Genomic DNA, 20217 nt, shown 5'->3' on the forward strand with positions numbered 1-20217 from the left:
TACCACAAGGCTCGGTGCTGGGACCGCAGCTATTTACAATATACATCAATGATTTGGATGTGGGATTCAAAGTAACATTAGCAAATTTGCAGATGACACAAAGTTGGGTGGCAGTGTGGACTGTGAGGAGTATGCTATGAGAATGCAAGGTGACTTGGACAGGTTGGGGGAGTGGGCAGATGCATGGCAGATGAAGTTTAATGTGGATAAATGTGAGGTTATCCACTTTGGTTGCAAAAACAGGAAGGCAGATTACTATCTAAATGGTGTCAAGTTGGGAAAAGGGGAAGTACAACGGGATCTGGGGGTCCTTGTACATCAGTCTATGAAAGTAAGCATGCAGGTACAGCAGGCAGTGAAGAAAGCAAATGGCATGTTGGCCTTTATAACAAGAGGAATCGAATATAGGAGCAAAGAGGTCCTTCTGCAGTTGTACAGAGCCCCAGTGAGACCACACCTGGAGTATTGTGTGCAATTTTGGTCCTCTAATTTGAGGAAGGCCATTCTTGCTATTGAGGGAGTGCAGCGTAGGTTTACAAGATTAATTCCCGGGAAGGGGGTGGGCTGTCATATGCCGAGAGAATGGAACAGCTGGGCTTGTACACTCTGGAGTTTAGAAGGATGAGAGGGCTCTCATTGAAACATATAAGGTTGTTAAGGACTTGGACACGCAAGAGGCTGGAAACATGTTCCCGATGTTGGGGGAGTACAGAACCAGGGGCCACTGTTTAAGAATAAGGAGTAAGCCATTTAGAACAGAGACGAGGGAACACTTTTTCTCACAGAGAGTGGCGAGTCTGTGGAATTCTCTGCCTCCAAGGGCGGTGGAGGCAGGTTCTCGGGATGCTTTCAAGGGAGAGCTAGATAGGGCTCTTAAAAATAGCAAAGTCAGGGGATATGGGGAGAAGGCAGGAATGGGGTATTGATTGAGGATGATCAGCCATGATCACATTAAATGGCGGTGCTGGCTCGAAGGGCCAAATGGCCTACTCCTGCACCTATTGTCTAGACTAAAATTTAAAGACAAATGCCATAATTAATGACACACAAAATAAGCCAAATGGCCACTACACCTAGTATAACTGATCATTTATTGTATTATTCACTGTATATTTACGTTGTTTCATTAAAGTGCCACTAAAGCTACAACAAGTAAAAATTTAATTGCTCCGTTGCTGATGCATATGATCCTTTAGAACCCTTGACCCTTGTCTCCAGTGAATATAGGGGAAAATTCCTCAGCCACTTTTCATGGGACAGCCACCTCATCCCGAGAAAATAAATCCTACGCAAGGCATATACAGTCTTATTCTCCAGCATCATTCCAGTAAATCTCTTCACCCACACAGCCTTTGTGAGCCAAGGCACTGTGGATTAGAAGTCTCTTTGGCTGCTGGTAACATCATAACTAATCTGAGCCTGGCTTGAAGTGATAGCTGCTGAAGCATTTTCAGCAGCTCGGTAGTTAATAAATTAATCCCCCTCCCCAAAGAAAACTCACCCACTTTGTTGTTGGATCCAGTGTTGCCAACTAATTGTTGCATCATTATCACTTCAGTCATAGAGAAGGATAGGGAAGGGTTAAGAACCTCAAATGCAGTGATTTTAAATTAATTACATTAATTTCGTTTGTGTGTAAGATATAGAAGGAGGAGTACGCCATTTTGCCGCATAGAACAGTTTTGTCATTCAATACACTGTATGGTATCTGACCACAGCTTTATGCTCCCATTCAAACCCCATTATCCTCAAGTGCCGATATATATATTAAATTTGAATACACTTAATGACTCAGCATCCACAGTAATCTGGGATGGAAAATTCCAAAAAATTCATTATCTTTTGACTCAGGAAATTCTTCCTCATCTCAGCCTTTATGTGATTGACTCACAAACTGTGCCACAAGTTCTAGATTTCTCACCTTGGCAAACATTCCCACAATGTCTAGCCTGTTAATGGTGTTCGTTATCTTGAATATTTCCATGCGATCATCTCTTATTCTCCTAAAGTCATGTCGGTCAATTCTGCTCGTATTTCCTCGTAGGACATTCCATCATCTCAGGACTTAATCTAGGGAACATTTGACGCATTACTCCAAAGCTCTATACGGTTAAAGCAAAACATCCTTATTCATGTTCACTTTCCATAAAATAGATTCCCTTCCTAACTCCTCTTGTATCTGCATGAAGTGATAGCTGCTGAAGCATTTTCAGCAGCTCGGTAGTTAATAAATTAATCCCCCTCCCCAAAAAAAACTCACCCACTAATTTAAAATCACTTCATTTGAGGTTACGTCACTCGAAGCACGTGGATGGTTCTGTGCGTGAGGCTGCGCCCAGCCGACCCATTGTGACGTCATCAGCAAGAGCTGCTCGTTTAAATTCAAAGTCTTTTGATATTTTTTAACATTTTCAGTAATGTCGAGAAATGAAGCATGAAATTTTCAGATAAGGTGATTTTGGACTCGACGGGAAAAATGTCAACCAGAATATGTAAATATTTTATCCGTTTTTTTTGCGAAAATGTACAAGATCAGACTTTTAATAAGTATATGATATATGATTTCCCATCCTACAAGAATGGATAACCTCTCATTTCTCCTCACATGGACAAATATTATATTTTTGCCCAGTGACCCAATATATCTTTGCAGATACATGTCTTCACACGCTATCTTTGCCTCTTCAGCAGACATGGGAATTTTTGAAAAAGGTTCCCGACCTGATATGTCACTCTGTCCATTTCCCTCCACAGATGCTCCCTGACTTCCTCCAGTGGTTTATTTTTTATTATGCTCATATATGTTATACTCAACCGCTTCATCAAATTCATCAGTATAGATTGTAAATAGCTGCCCTAGCACTAATGCCCGAGACATCTAACTTTTTCCCCTACCAACCCAAAGATGATCCAATTATCCTTACTCTCAGTTCTAATTGTCGATCCATGCTAAAGTATTACCCTCAAACCCATGAACCCGCATCTTTTACTAACCTTTTATGAGACGCCTTTCTGGATATCTTTTTGAAATGTAAATGCATAATATCCACTTTATCTACTCTGCTAGAACACTTTATCTCACCGTCTCCATCACAGGACTATTGACCGACATCTACGACAAACCCACTGACTGCCATAGCTACTGTGCCCTCCAAAATCAGATTTTAATAAAGGCAATTTTAATATATTTTGGTTTCACCATGTAGAAATTACAGCAGTGTTTATACAAAGTTCCCCCCATTTCAGGGCACCATAATGTTTGGGACACAGCAATGTCATGTAAATGAAAGTATTCATATTTAATGTTTTGTTGCATATCCTTGACATGCAATGACTGCTTGAAGTCTGTGATTCATGGACATCACCAGTTGCTGGGTGTCTTCTTTGGTGATGCTCTGCCAGGCCTGTATTGCAGCCATCTTTAGCTTATGCTTGTTTCGGGGGCTAGTCCCCTTCAGTTTTCTCTTCAGCATATAAAAGGTATGCTCAATTGGGTTCAGATCGCGTGATTGACTTGGCCACTCAAGAATTTACTATTTTTGTCCTTGAAAATCTCCTTTGTTGCTTTAGCAGTAAGTTTGGGATCATTCTCATTGGGATCACCGGGCAGTCACGGTGGCGCAACGGTCGAGTTGCTGCCTTACAGCGAATGCAGCGCCGGAGACCCGGGTTAGATCCCGATTACAGGTGCTGGCTGTACGAAGTTTTTTACGTTCTCCCCTTGACTTGCGTGGGTTTTTTCCGAGATCTTTGGTTTCCTCCCACATTCCAAAGACATACAGGTTTAAGGGTTAATTGGCTTGGTAAATGTAAAAATTGTCCCTGGTGGGTGTATGATAGTGTTAATGAGCTGGGGTCGCTGGTCGACGCAGTCCTGTTAGGCCGAAGGGCCTGTTTCTGTGCTGTATCTCTAAATTGTCTTTCTGTAGAATGAACCGTGGGCCAATGAGTTTTGAGACATTTGTTTGAACTTGAGCAGATAGGATGTGACTATACACATTGGAATTCATTATGCTACTACCATCAGCTGTTGTATCATCAATGAAGATAAGTGAGCCAGTACCTTCAGCAGCCATACATGCCCAAGCCATAACATCCCCACCACCGTGTTTCACAGATGAGGTGGTATGCTTTGGATCTTGGGCAGTTCCTTCTCTCCTCCATACTTTGCTCTTGCCATCACTCTGATATGTTAATCTTCGTCTCATCTGTCCACAAGACCCATTTCCAGAATTGTGGTTGTTTTTTTAAGTACTTCTTGGCAAACCGTAACCTTCCCACCCCATTTTTGCGGCTAACCAGTGGTTTACATCTTGCAGTGTAGCCTCTGTATTTCCGTTCATGAAGTCTTCTGCGGACAATTGTCATTGACAAATCCACAAATCCAGTTTTTTCTGATCTGTCCGACAGGTGTTTGGGGATTTTTCTTTATTATAGAGAGAATTCTTCCATCATCAGCTGCGGAGGTCTTTTTTGACCTGCCAGTCCCTTTGCAATTAGTAATCTCTTTCTTCTTAATGTTTCAAACAGTTGATTTTGGTAAGTCTAAGTTTTGGCTGATGTCTCTAACAGTATTATTTTTGTTTCTCAATCTCATAATGGTTTCTTTGACTTTCATTGGCAGAACTTTGGTCCTCCTGTTAATAAACAGCAATACAAGTTTCTAAGTGTGATGGAAACACTGGAGGGAAGACTCGGTGCTTAGAGCTCTCTTATACCTGCATTAAGGAGGCAATTAAACACAGCTGAGCAAATACAAACACCTGTGAAGCCATGTGTCCAAAACATTATGGTGCCCTGAAATAAGGGGACTATGTATAAACACTGCTGTAATTTCTACATGGTGAAACCAAATTGTGTAAAAATGACCTTTATTAAAATCTAACAATGTGCACTTTAACCACATGTGATTTTTTTCTATTACAAATCTCAAATTGTGTAGTACAGAGGCAAATAAATAAACGATGGGTCTTTGTCCCAGACATTATGGAGGGCATTGTATCTAGACTCTCATTGGGGTCTCCTCGATATCCCATAGCTCCACTCTTGCTCCCCATTTGTAACAAGGAGAGTCCTCCTTATCCTCGCCTTCCACCCCATCAGCCGTCACATACAGCATAAAATCCTCCAACATTTTTGCCACCTCCAATGGGATCCCACTACTGGCCACATCCTCCCATCGCCACCCCTTTCTGTTTTCCGCAGAGACCGTTCCCTCCCCAACTCCCTGGTCAACTCGTCCCTTCCCTCCCCAGGTAATTTCCCCTGCAACCGCAGGTGATGCAACACCTGTCTCTTTACCTCCACCCTCGACTCCATCCAAGGACCCCGACTGTCTTTACAGGTGAGGCAGAGGTTCACTTGCACCTCCTTTAACCTCATCTACTGTATCCGCTGTTCCAGGTGTTAACTGTACATCAACGAGTTCAAGCGCAGGATCGGCGATCGTTTCGCTTAACATCTCCGCTTAGTCCGCCTTAACCTACCTGATATCCCGGTTGCTCAGCACTAACTCCCCCCTCCCATTCCCAATCTGACCTTTCTATCCCAGGCCTCCTCCATTGTCAGAGTGAGGCCCAGCACAAATTGGAGAAACAGCACCTCATATTTCACTTGGGTAGCTTACACCTCAGCGGTATGAGCATTGACTTCTCTAATTTTAAATAGCCCTTGCTTTCCCTCTCTCGCCACCCCTCCCCCTTCCCAGTTCTCCCACCAGTCTTACTGTCACCAACTACATTCTATCTCTGTCCCGCGCACTCCCCTGACATCAGTCTGAAGAAGGGTCTCAACCCGAAACGTCACCCATTCCTTCTCTCCAGAGATGCTGCCTGTCCTGCCGAGTTACTCCAGCATTTAGTGTCTACCTTCGATTTAAACCAGCATCTGTAGTTCTTTCCTACACACTTTATCTTCTCTGCCAACTGCTAAATTAATTGAACATAATTTCCCTTTCATTAAACCATACATCATGTTACTATGGTTTTCCAAGTGCTCTTACCACTCACTGCCTTGATAATGGATTCCTGCCTTTCCCAACACTGGATAATAAAATAACAACCATGTAGCTCACTTATTTGTTTCCTTCTTCATTCTCAATGAATTATTATAAAAACAATGATTAACTATGCTTCTCCATGTTGAGGTCATGGACTTTGTTAAAGGTATGGATGACTGTGCATGGGGCACCTTAAATACATTGTAGGTGTTGGGCATATCACAGGTGCAACAAACCCACACGTATTTTCACTCTAGTTCAGTTTAGGCTGTAAAATAGTGATTAGCCTAAACTAACTACAGAATGCTGGAAACATCGAAGGTAGATAAAAAGGCTGGAGAAATTCAGCGGGTGAGGCAGCATCCATGGAGCGAAGGAATAGGTGACGTTTCGGGTTGAGAAGTCTGAAGAAAGGTCTCGACCCGAAACGTCACCTATTCCTTCACTCCATGGATGCTGCCTCACCCTCTGAGTTTCTCCAGCTTTTTTATCTTCTTAATAGTGGTTAGTGTTTCCTAACTTAGCTTCCTCTCTTATCAACTCACTACCTTAACCAGAGCCACCCATGAACTTCCAAAAGATTGTCATTCTAATACAGTTTCATGTTAATGACACAAGACAGAAATATATTGCTGGCCTATTTTTAAAATAGCACCAGAGTGGGACTGCATGAACACCACAAAGAGCTGGCAAAGGGAAGATGACTAAATGGAAGCCTTTTGTCTTGTATAATTCAATGATGAATAGATAGGTACTGTTATTTTTATTTAATATGCAGTTTTATTGATATACACTGATAGAAGAAGTGAATGCTATGGATTGATCAACGAATGAGAAATCCTGGTGGATTTAAATGACTTATCAGTCTGCAAAATGTTATTCACTGTCTGTAGGTCGGCTGAAAGAGGACATTCTACTCAGTTGATAATCTTGTTTGAAATTCTTTATGTCTAGATGCCCAGCCGGATTCTGCCAGATTGTATCCTACGGTGAAGGAGTGGTTTGTGTATCCAGGGAACCTACTCCAGCAGCCAGATCTTGTACTAGCTTTGCCACCAGAACTACCAGGTACTTCGACTGTCTGTGTTTTAACCAATTTAGCAAAAAAATAAAAACAGCCCAAATTAGTTACAACACCTTAAGTGTCTCCAGGATGACATTGCTGCACTGTACAACCAACAAAGTACCTTCGAACTGGGATCACTATTGTATGAAAATGTGGCAGCCAGATTACATAAAGCAAGATCCTATAAATACCTCTGAGACATACGATTAGTTATTTCCTTTTTGCTATGATATTGATTGAATCCATCAATGAGAACTAGACCTGTTATATTGACATTGCCTGCAGAATTTGGAGCAGTGCTCCTCAATGGAAGCAAGCCACTTGAGTAGGAAAATGTTCACTGAAGACTTTAGTATCAATAATAAATCAAATCCTTATTTGCAGGAGGAATTCCAGATTTACAAACCTTATGGCTAACAGAAGGACCCGCAGTTGAGAAGTTACGTTACCGGATGTTTCTCGCATGTTTTGGCTTACAAGATTTTGTTCAGGAGTTCCTTCATCTGGAGCTTCCCTCGACTGCAGTTGTTTGCTGCCTGCTGCTCTATATGACGCTGCAGGTAAGGAGAAGAATTGCTTGTTTCAGTCATGGCAATAATGCCATGAAAACCTCGTGTTTAAGAGATTGCGTGTTTACCACTCATAAAAGTGAAGTATTTTAGTCACTGAAAGTAAATGTTAATATAATTATAAATTATTTGAATATGATTTCAAAATAGAAGTGAACATTCTAGAATTCCACTTAAAAGCAGAAATTAATTATTTCAATGTGTAAATTACGGTCCTGATCCTAATCCAGAAGTGTAAAGGAAATATTTTGACTACATTCTTAAAGTGACCAACAGCTTTTTTTCCGAATGGAAGATTTTTAGCGTAGATTAGGTAGGTAGCGCGGGCGGCTTGAAAAGTCTGGAGCGACTGCCTCCTCCCCGGAGACCGGGGAATCATTGTAAATCATTGCATAAATGTTAGTCAGTTAGTTTGGAGGGATTTTATGTGGTGGTGGTGGTGGGGTGGGTGGGTGAAGGGGGAAACTTTTATTCTTAATCCCCTACCTGGTCCGCGACTCCCAACATCGCGGAGCTGGAGCCTCCGTCCGGCCGCGGGCGGCGCCGGTTGGAGCTCCGACCCCGGCAACTCTACCCGTGGCTGCGCGGCGCTCCAAATCCAGCGCCGCCCGCGGTCGGACGCCCGCAGCCCCAGCTCCGCGAATGTTGGGAGAAGGCGGCCTCAGCGCCCTGGAGCTTACCGCACAGCGTCCCGGTAAGGCATTGCCCGCTTCCCAGTGCTGCGATGCCGCCGACTCCCAACATTTGCGGAGCTGGGGCTGCGGGCGTCCGGCCGCGGGTGGCGGTGGATTTGGAGCGCCTCGCAGCCAGGCGTAGAGTTGCCGGGGTCGGAGCTACAACCGGCGCCGCCCGCAGCCCCAGCTGGGAGTTACGGCCACAGCGCTGCGGAGCTTACTGCACGGCGACCCGGTAAGGCATTGACCGCTCCCCGTCTCTCAGACCAGGTAGGGGACTAAGAATTAAAGTTTACCCCTTCAACCCCCCCTTCACATAAAAGCCCTCCAAACTAACTGACTAACATTTAAGCAATGATTTACAGATGTTTAAGTGTCTCCCCGGTCTCCGGGGAGGAGGCAGCCGCTACAGTAGTACAGACCTGGGTTGACCGTGGGTCGTTTCGGGTCAAGTTTGGCGCCAAACGCGAGCTTTGGTGTGCAGACGACATCCTGGAAAAAATGGCTGGTTTTCGGAGTTTTTCGGTTTCCGGAACACCGGATAAAAGGTTGTGCACCTGTACTGCTTAATATTTTTGCAGATAGGAAAATGATTGTATTGAATTCAGAAGAACCGGAGAAGGCAATTTATCCTCATGAGCCTACTCCACCAATATGACCCGCTGCTTTGATCTAACACCCTTTGAAGACTTCTTGCTGTTTATGTATTTAGAAATTAATTGCCATACATCTTAAGAATATTTAGTAACTTAGTCTTCACTGCTTGCTGTGAATTCTGCAGGATCCAGATATACAAATCTCGTGGTGGTAAAAGGGTCAACAGTTGAGGAACTGCGTTCCCTTTGAGTGAAGACATTTCTCCTGACCCAAATGTCTAACCTTGTATTCAGAGGCTGTGACACCTGGTTTCACCCACCCCACCTTGTAAACACATTCCCATTATCTTACTAGTCAGACCCTGCCAGAAGAATGTATATTTTAATGAGATGGAAACATAGAAAATAGGTGCAGGAGTAGGCCATTCGGCCCTTCGAGCCTGCACCGCCATTCAATATGATCATGGCTGATCAACCAACTCGGTATCCTGTACCTGCCTTCTCTCCATACCCCCTAATCCCATTAGCCATATCTAACTCCCCCTTAAAAATTGCCAATGCACAGGCCTCAACTACTTTCCATGGCAGAGAATTCTACAGATTCACCACTTGGTGTGAAAAAAAATGTTCTCATCTCGGTCCTAAAAGACGTCCCCCTTATCTTTAAACTGTGACCCCTCGTTCTGGACTTCCTCAACATTGGGAACAATCTTCCGGCATCTAGCCTGTCCAACCCCTTAAGAATGTTGTAAGTTTCTAGGAGATCCCCCCTCAATCTTCTAAATTCTAGCGAGTACAAGCCGAGTCTATCCAGTCTTCATATGAAAGTCCTGCCATCCCAGGAATCAGTCTGGTGAACCTTCTCTGTACTCTCTTTATGGCAAGAATGTCTTTCCTCAGATTAGGACACCAAAACTGTACGCAATACATCCAGGTGTGGTCTCACCAAGGCCCTGTACAACTGCAGTAGAACCTCCATGCTCCTATACTCAAATCCTTTTGCTATGAATGCCAACATACCATTTGCTTTCTTCACTGCCTGCTGCAACTGCATGCCTACTTTCAATGACTGGTGTACCATGACACCCAGGTCTCGTTGCATCTCCCTTTTTCCTAATCGACCACCATTCAGATAATAGTCTACTTTCCTGTTGGATAACCTCACATTTATCCATATTATACTGCATCTGCCATGCATTTGCCCACTTACCCAACCTATCCAAGTCACCTTGTAGCCTCCTAGCATCCTCCTCACAGCTAACAGTGCCCCCCAGCTTCGTGTCATCCACAAATTTGGAGATGTTGCATTCAATTCCATCGTACAAATCATTAATATATATTGTAAATAGCTGGGGTCCCAGCACTGAGCCTTGCGGTACCCCATTAGTCACTGCCTGCCATTCTGAAAAGGACCCGTTTACTCCTACTCTTTGCTTCCTGTCTGCCAGCCAGTTCTCTATCCACATCAATACTGAACCCCAATACAGTGTGCTTTAAGTTTGCATACGAATCTTTTATGTGGGACCTTGTCGAAAGCCTTCTGAAAGTCCAGATATAACACATCCACTGGTTCTCTCTTATCCACTCTACTAGTTACATCCTCGAAAAATTCTATAAGATTCGTCAGACATGATTTACCTTTCAGAAATCCATGCTGACTTTGTCCAATGATTTCACCACTTTCCAAATGTGCGGCTATCCCATCTTTAATAACTGACTCTAGCATTTTCCCCACTACCGATGTTAGACTAACTGGTCTGTAATTCCCCGTTTTCTCGCTCCCTCCCTTTTTAAAAAGTGGGGTTACATTAGCTACCCTCCAATCCTCAGGAACTACTCCAGAATCTAAAGAGTTTTGAAAAATTATCACTAATGTATACACTATTTCTGGGGCTACTTCCTTAAGCACTCTGGGATGCAGCCTATCTGGCCCTGGGGATTTATTGGCCTTTAATCCACTCAATTTACCTAACACCACTTCCTGACTAAACTGGATTTCACTCAGTTCCTCCATCTCATTTGACCCCCGGTCCCCTGCTATTTCTAGCAGATTATTTATGTCTTCCTTATTGAATTCAATTGGTCTGCCATGTCCTTGTTCCCCATGATCAATTCACCTGTTTCTGATTGCAAGGGACCCACATTTGTTTTAACTAATCTTTTTCTCTTCACATACCTTAAAAGCTTTTGCAGTCAATTTTTATGTTCCCTGCCAGTTTTCTGTCATAATCTATTTTCCCTTTCCTAATTAAGCCCTTTGTCCTCCTCTGCTGGACTCTGAATTTCTCCCAGTCCTCTGGTAGGCTGCTTTTTCTGGCTAATTTGTATGCTTCATCTTTTGTTTTGATACTATCCCTGATTTCCCTTGTTATCAACGGATGAACTACCTTGCATGATTTAATATTTTGCCAAACTGAGATGAACAATTGTTGTAGTTCATCCATGCGGTCTTTAAATGCCTTCCATTGCATATCTACCGTCAACCCTTTAAGAATCAATTGCCAATCTATCTTGGCCAATTCACATCTCATACCCTGCCACGCACAAGACTGCTAACTAACGCTTCCTCATTACTCAATACCCAGTCTAGAATAGCCTGCTCTCTCGTTGGTTCCTCTACATGTTGGTTTAGAAAACTATCCCGTATACATTCCAAGAAATCCTCATCCTCAGCACCCTTGCCAATTTGATTCACCCAATCTATACGTAGATTTAAGTCACCCATTATAACTGTTTTACCTTTGTTGCACACATTTTTAATTTCCTGTTTGATGCCATCCTCAACTCCACTACTGCTGTTAGGTGGCATGTACACTAGCGTTTTCTGCCCCTTAGTGTTTTGCAGCTCTAACCATATCGATTCTACATCCTCCAAGCTAATGTCCTTCCTTTCTATTGCGTTAATCTCCTCTCTAACCAGCAACGCTACCCCATCTCCTTTTCCTTTCTGTCTATTCCTCCTGAATATTGAATATCCCTGGATGTTCAGCTCCCAGCCTTGGTCACCCTGGAGCCATGTCTCCGTGATCCCAACTATATCATATTCATTAATAACTATCTGCACATTCAACTCATCCACCTTATTACGAATGCTCCTTGCATTGAGACACAAAGCCTTCAGGCTTGTTTTTACAACACTCTTACCCCTTATACAATTATGTTGAAAAGTGGCCCTTTTTGATTTTTGCCCTGGATTTGTCTGCCTGCCACTTTTACTTTTCACCTTGCTACCTATTGCTTCTACCCTCATTTTACACCCCTCTGCTCATGCTCCCTCCCCCCTGCCACATTAGTTTAAATCCTCCCCGACAACACTAGCAAACACTCCCATAAGGACATTGGTTCCATTCCAGCCCAGGTGCAGACCGTCCTATTTGTACTGGTCCCACCTCCCCCAGAACTGGTTCTAATGCCCTAGAAATTTGAATCCCTCCCCCTTGCACCATTTTTCAAGCCACATATTCATCTGAAATATCTTCCTATTTCTACTCTGACTAGCACGTGGCACTGGTAGTAATTCAGAGATTATTACCTTTGAGGTCCTTCTTTTAAGTTTATCCCCTAGCTCCCTAAATTAACCTTGTAGGACCTCATCCTGTTTTTTACCTATATCGATGGTGCCAATGACAACTGGCTGTTCACCCTCCCCCTCCAGAATGTTCTGCAGCCACTCAGAGACATCCCTGACCCTTGCACCAGGGAGGCAACATACCATCCCGGAGTCTCGTATGCGGCCGCAGAAACGCCTATCTATTCCCCTTACAATTGAATCCCCTATTACTATAGCCCTTCCACTCTTTTTCCTCCCCTCCTGTGCCGCAGAGCCACCCACAGTGCCATGAACGTGTCCCCTGATGAGCCATCTCCCCCAGCAGTATCCAAAATGGTATATCTGTTTAGGAGGGATATGACCGCAGGGGACTCCTGCACGACCTGCCTACTGCTACGCTGGCTAGTGGCCACCCGTTCCCTTTCTGTCCCCTTAACTTTTACCTGCGGTGTGGCCAACTCGCTGTACGTGCTATTCATGACTCAGCAGCGTGGATGCTCCATTATGAATGCAACCGCAAATCCAACCATTCAATGCGGTCTGCCAGGAGCTGCAGCTGGACACACTTCCTGCACACGTAGTCACCAGGGACACCGACAATATCCCTGATGTCCCACATGTTGCAGGATGAGCAATTCACGGGGCCGATCTCAACTCACATGGCTTACCCCCAAATTAAATCAACTCACTCCCACTATAAAAATCTTAATCCTTTAAACTGTACCTTTACTAAAAAGCACTGAACCCTTAACTAAAAAGTACGAACAGAAAGCAGAAATATTGGGGTTACTCCCAATCAGCCGCTTCCTCTAGTCCGCTTCGACCAATCAGCGGCTTCCTCCAGACCACTTCTTTTGAAGTGTGATGGAACGTTGCAGAGTGGGCGCTCCAACCGCTCCTGGGCTTCTGTGGAACAAAGCCCCGCGCGCTCGATTTTTAAACTTACCGCCCGAACGCTGCACCAGCCACTCTAAGGCCTCTGTGGAACAAAGCCCTGCGCTCGATTTTTAAACTTACCACCCACACGCTGCACTAGCCGCTCCAACCGCTTCTAGGCCTCTCTCCTCATATTCATCTAAGCCGTGGAGAATACAGGCCGAGTCAACCTAATTGATCCTCATGTAATAGTACTGCTATCTTGGGCATCAGGCCGGTAAACATTTGTTACACTCCGCAATGGCAGATATACAGTGCATTCAAAAAGTATTCAGACCCCTTCACTTTTCCCACATTTTGTTGCGATACAGCCTTATTCTAAAATGGATTACATTTTTTTTTTTTTTAAATCATCAATCTACACACAATACCCCATAATAAACAAGCAAAAACAGGTGTTTAGAAATTTTTCCAAAGTAATTAAAAAGAAGTAACTGAAATATCACATTTACATAAGTATTCAGTCCCTTTACTCAGTAATTTGGTGAGGTACCTTTGGCGGCGATTGCAGCCTCAGGTCTTCTTGGGTATGATGCTACAAGCTTAGCATGCCTGTTTTTGGGTAATTTCCTCCATTCTTCTCTGCAGATCCTCTCAAGCTCTGTCAGGTTGGATGGGGGGCGTCGATGCACAGCTATTTTCAGGTCCCTCTAGAGATGTTCGCTCAGGTTCAAGTCCGGGCTCTGGCTGGGCCACTCAAGGACATTCACAGACTTGTCACAAAGGCACTCCTGCGTTGTATTGGCTGTGTGCTTAAGGTCATTGTCCTGTTGGAAGGTGAACCACTGCCCAAGTCTGAGGTCCTGAACGCTCTGGAGCAGGTTTTCATCAAGGATCTCTCTGTACTTTGCTCCGTTCATCTTTCCCACGATTCTGACTAATCTCCCAGTTCCTGCTGCTGAAAAACATCCTCACAGCATGATACCGCCACCACCATGCTACACTGTAGGTATGGTATTGGCCAGGTGTTGAGCGGTGCCTGGTTTTTTCCAGACATGACACTTGGCAATCAGGCCAAAGAGTTCAATCTTGGTTTCATCAGACCAGAGAATCTTGGTTAGGTGCCTTTTGGCAAACTCCAAGTGGGCTGTCATGTGTCTTTTACTGAGGAGTTACTTCCATCTGGCCACTCTACCATGAAAGCCTGATTGGTGGAGTGCTTCAGATATTGTTGTTCTTTTGGAAGATTCTCCCATTTCCACAGAGGAACTCTGGAACTCTGCCAGAGTGACCATCGAGTTCTTGGTCACCTACCTGACCAAGGCCCTTCTCCCCCAATTGCTCAGTTTGGCCGGGCGGCCAGCTCTATGAAGAGTTCTGGTGGTTCCAAAGTTCTTCCATTTATGAATGACGGAGGCCATTGTGCTCTTCGGGACCTGCAATGCTGCAGACATTGTTTTATACCCTTCCCCAGATCTGTGTCTCGACAAAATCCTGTCTCAGAGGTCTACGGACAATTCCTTCATCTTCATGGCTTGGTTTTTGCTCTGACATACTGTGGGACCTTATATAGACAGGTGTGTGCCTTTCCAAATCATATCCAATCAATTTAATTTACCACTGGTGGACTCCAATCAAGTTGTAGAAACATCTCCAGGATAATCAATGGAACCAGAATGAACCTAAGCCCAATTTTGAGTGTCAGAGCAAAGGGTCCGAATACATATGTAAATGTGATATTTCAGTTATTTCTTTTTAATTACTTTGCAAACATTTCTAAACACCTGTTTTTGTTTTTTTATTATGGTATTGTGGTGGTATTGTGTGTCGATTGATGATAAAAAAAATGTTTAATCCATTTTAGAATAAGGCTGTAACGTAACAAAATGTGGAAAAAATGAAGGGGTCTGAATACTTTCTGAATGCATTGTATATCTTTTCTTTGGTAAGGACTCACAGTATGTATTGTGTTGAATACAATCCTCTAAATGTGGTCTCATTAAGGACCTGTAGAATAGTTGTAAGACATTCTCGGTCCTGTACTCAAATCCTCATGAGTGCAGTCCAATATACCATTCCGGCTGCCTTATCTGCTTGCTGTACTTGCCTGTTTACTGTCACTAACTGTTGTACTGGTACCCAGAACCACTTTTGTATAATTTTTTTAATTATTTAAATAGTACTCTAAATTACTGTTTTGCTAAAACCATTCACATATTCACATAAAAATATTCACAGCTTGAACCAGACATTTTGGTCCAGTCACTCAATATATCTAAATTACCTTGAATCTGCTCAGGCACGCAGATACACCGTGAAAATGAGCAGGCAATTTTAATGGGATTTTAGTCATTTAAATAAAAGGAGGAAATCCCAAAATGATTTGGGGACAGAGTTGTAAATGCAATCGATAACTATATCAGGACTAAACATGTTCGGGGAAGCCACAGGAGGTAGTGTAGATCTTGATGTTATGTGCATCAGTTAGGCTGCAGGAAATGAAGTCCATGGCACCTTTTGGAAAGTATAACATAGAATACTTGAGATCAAAATAATCTTGTGGTAGATTGGAGAAGGTCTTCTGTGGCGCCAGAGCTTTAAATGTATTTCATTGTTTGTTACAGGTCACCACATTATGTGTGGAGGACCTAGATGCATATTTGGCTCAAGTTGTATGTATCCGTGATAAGCCAGCTGACCATCTCGCTCAAATACAGGTATGTATTGCATAGTCTCCCGCTTGACCCTGATTCTTTTTATTTTGCCCTTCCTAATTTTTACAGCACAAAATCGATGTTATCATCCATTCAATAATTAATTCTATCTCTATACTTACTTTGGAATTGAGAGCCAGAGGTTATAGGTTTAAGGTGAGTGGGGAAGGAGTTAATAGGAACTTGAGGGGTAACTTTTACACAAAAGGTGGTGGGTAAATGAGACGAACTGCCGGAGGACGTAGTTAAGACGGGTACTTTCCCAATTACTATTATGGGTAAAACAGATGAATTTGGAGCTTTGATTAGTTGCTAGAAGTATGATGTTATTGTCATTACCAGATATGATTGCAAGAGGGACAGGACTGGCAGATCAACATTCTAGAGTTTTGATTTTTCAGACGTGATAGAGAAGGAGGGAAAAGTGGTGGAGGAGTTGCATAACTATTCAGGGAGAATGTCACAGTAGGACTTGCAAGGTAGCCCACCATTCTCTCTCAGCATGATAACCAGGGGTGGACCATAGTTGGCTTTCATACATCAAAGGAAGAAAATTATGGTTAATCATAATTTATTTTTATCATAATTTATTTTGCAGTGAGATTGCAGTCTATGTTGCATTAGGCCTATCTGGAGGCTACATTTGCAGGGCTATTGGAACGGAGCAGGCATTGCGACCAATTGAGTTGCTCTTTTCATGAAAAGGCAAGAGGCTGGAGGGAGAGAAACACCACCTCCTCTGAGTGCTTTTATGATGTGACATAAGTATATGGATAGGATGTAGTCTCCACCACCATTATGAAGGATTAGCTGGAAGTATATAAGGTGTAATAGACAGTACAAGAGTGTTGCAAAATGCGAGGATACTTTGTGAATCAGCCACTTGGTCACAAGCATTTGTTTAGCACACTTTCTAAATGCCTTTGTGGTTAGTAGTGTTTGAGTCAAGAGACCATGCTTCAGCTGTCATTGCTAATCATTAAGTAAAATGCTGTTACTGGAATTTTGAAAATGCAGGAGCTGCTTCTTGTGGGTTTGCTAACCTGTTTGAGGCTGGGCAGTCTAAGATATCTTCTTCAATGATATAGGGATCCAAAATAATCTTACTGGCTTCAAACTAGATGTCACAATCATCTGAGAACCCACCCCGTCCCACCCACTCCTACTTCCACTCACCAAATATCCTAATCCTCTGAAGGGAGCGATCAAAATCATTAGATTTTGTGATTATGTATATTTTTGTATTAAATAATGTAAGGATCTCTTTCCCACATTATATAGGCTTAAGAATGCTCTGAAAAGGATTTTTTGTCAGCCAGAAATTGTGCAAAAAAATCTGAATCCATTTGAAAAGTGTATGGATGAACCTACATGGTTTCAGACCAAGAGTTAAGAAATAGGTTACACAAAAAAGCTGGAGAAACTCAGCGGGTGCAGCAGCATCTATGGAGCGAAGGAAATAGGCAACGTTCCGGGCCGAAACCCTTCTTCAGACTGATCGGGGGCGGGGGTGGGTGGGGACAAGAAAGGGAAAAGGAGGAGTAGCCAGAAGGCTGGGGGGTGGGAGGAGACAGCAGGGGGGCTGAGGAAGGGGAGGAGACAGCAAGGACTAACAAAATTGGGAGAATTCGATGTTCATGCCCCTGGGGTGCAGACCCCCCAAACGGAATATGAGGTGCTGTTCCTCCAATTTCCGGTGCTGCTCGCTGTGGCCATGGAGGAGACCCAGGACAGAGAGGTCGGAGGCGGAGTGGGAGGGGGAGTTGAAGTGCTGAGCCACCGGGAGGTCAGCTTGGCTATTGCGGACCGAGCGGAGGTGTTCGGCGAAACGATCGCCCAACCTCCGCTTGGTCTCACCGATATAGATCTGCTGACATCTAGAGCAGCGGACGCAATAGATGAGGTTGGAAGAGATGCAGGTAAACCTCTGTCGTACCTGGAACGATTGCTTGGGTCCTTGAACGGAGTCGAGGGGGGAGGTAAAGGGACAAGTGTTGCATCTCTTGCGGTTGCAAGGGAAAGTGCCCGGGGAGGGGGTGGACCGAGAGGGAAGGGAAGAATTGACAAGGGAGTTATGGAGGGAGCGGTCTTTGCGGAAGGCAGATATGGGGGGAGAGGGGAAGATGTGGCGAGTGGTGGGGTCACGTTGGAGGTGGCGAAACTGACGGAGGATTACTTTTTGTATGTGACGGCTGGTGGGGTGAAAGGTGAGGACTAGGGGGACTCGGCCCTTGTTGCGAGTGCGGGGATGGGGAGAGAGAGCAGTGTTGCGGGGTATGGAAGAGACCCTGGTGCGAGCCTCATTTATGGTGGAGGAGGGGAACCCCCGTTCCCTGAATAGTGAGGACATTTCAGATGTCCTGGTGTGGAACGCCTCATCCGTGGAGCAGATGCGGCGTAGACGGAGGAATTGGGAGGAGGGGATGGAGTCCTTACAGGAAGCAGAAATAGGACTAGGCATGAAGATTAGGTCTTTAGAAGTGTTTCAACCTGAAACGTCACCTATTCCTTTTCTCCAGAGATACTGCCAGACCTGCTGAGTTACTCTAGCATTTTGTGCCTATCTCAATCAATCAGTTTTATTCGTCACATTGCACATAAAGTGCAAGTGAAATGAATTTGTAAGGATGTAAGGAATTTGTAAGGATCTTATGATTGGGCAAGATAGCTGTCAGCCAGCATCAAATGACTTCCTGTGTGGATAGGTTCTGATGATGATAAAGGGAAATTAGATGTAACTACTAGCAGAATGTTGCAAGCAAATGGCTACGTTCTGGCTCCATCCTACAGTTTAAAAGCTTTTAACATTACACAAATGAAGTGCTAAGCTTCTGTCTACCTATATGAGAGACCGTTAACAGGGAGAAAAGTTGTTTTGTGAACAAGGGTGTTTTAAGGTGTAACTACAAAAATTGGTTAATTATCCAGAACTTCCAAGGCACACGCCAGGCCTTTCTGAAGCCTGCAATAATGAGTGATGTTTCTGTTGTAAGGCAGCTGAGCTTTGACTCCTGGCTTTTTTTGCATAGTGTGTTATGGGCAATCACTGCAGCACGCACGACTCAATATGACACGTGGAAAGTTTGCCTCCAGAGGATTCTCGTTGCTGGAGTGAGGACGGATGAACAGTGAATGCTGTACATCTATCACCCATACCAAATACGGCAGTGAAATAGTAAAGTGTGAAACCTGCCAGTGAAATATGCTATAAGGACTTAGCACTTCATTTGTGTAATGTTAATGTCATCTAATTTTCATTCCCCATCCTTTACGGTGATTTAACTGGCTCATTTTAGAATTGGAAATGTAAATTTTACTCCCCCACCCCCACTTCAGTTCAAGCAAAAGCGAACCCTTTCATTAACAACATTTGCCCCATGCAATCCTTCATTTGAACTGCACACATTCCATCGTGCTAGAGTGGGTAATTTATAATGAGGACATCATGCTGTTTGGGGAAGTGGTTCTCATTAAAATCTGACAGTGGCTCGACAGATCTGGATACACCAGAGCTTGTTTTTGTTAGTACCTGTAAAACTTAACCCCTCCCCCAAATCATTTTAAAACAAATAATCTGCAAACCAGTATGACAGTATTACCAGTTAAATGTCCGGTGAATGTTTAAGGAGGCTTGTGCAACACGGGGTGAGGCTGACAGTTAGTCAATTGGACAGTATCAGATTGCTCTTTGGAACTAGCTGGTGTCAGCAGCGGCAGGTGCTGCCTGAGGGAGGGCCTGGCCTGCAGCAAACCGGGAGCGGTCCGTGCACCTGCCTGTCATCTGCCGCGGTTCCTGCGCACCTGTTGGGTCCTGGGGAGGAGGTGGGGATCCTATTGTTGCACGTGGTCTGGAATGCAGCAACACAAAAATGTCTTGCATCTGCCGCCAGTGTGCATCTGTCGGTCATCATTGCATGTGATGAAGATGGACCAATGTTTCCAACAAGTGCGTTTGCTCAGAGTTAACTTGCGTACATTGTGAGCTATGGGCAGAGGGAATGATAAGGACTGACGTGTACAGTTGTACGTGAATAAAGAGACAGATACTGGAGTGGTAGTAGAGAGACATAGAGGAGGCATGAACATACAGATGCGTGTGTTTGTGGAGAGGGTGAAGGAGAATTATTTGAGAGGCAGATGTTCAGGAATGAGGAGAGTGAGGGTGAGATACAGG

The 20217-nt window shown here is 44.1% G+C and overlaps 1 protein-coding gene across 4 annotated transcripts in view; it reads left to right on the plus strand.

Annotated features, from left to right (window-relative positions):
* Positions 1-20217, plus strand: part of fam120b (family with sequence similarity 120B) — a 94528-nt gene that overhangs the window by 43486 nt on the left and 30825 nt on the right. For all 4 annotated transcript variants that reach the window (XM_055639251.1, XM_055639252.1, XM_055639254.1 and 1 more), the window contains 3 exons: positions 6953-7066; positions 7449-7624; positions 15954-16046. In XM_055639251.1, the coding sequence (XP_055495226.1) occupies positions 6953-7066; positions 7449-7624; positions 15954-16046 (383 nt within the window). The remainder of the gene's footprint in view (positions 1-6952; positions 7067-7448; positions 7625-15953; positions 16047-20217) is intronic.

The sequence above is a fragment of the Leucoraja erinacea genome, chromosome 8, assembly GCF_028641065.1.
Source record: "Leucoraja erinacea ecotype New England chromosome 8, Leri_hhj_1, whole genome shotgun sequence".
Lineage (NCBI taxonomy): Eukaryota > Metazoa > Chordata > Chondrichthyes > Rajiformes > Rajidae > Leucoraja > Leucoraja erinaceus.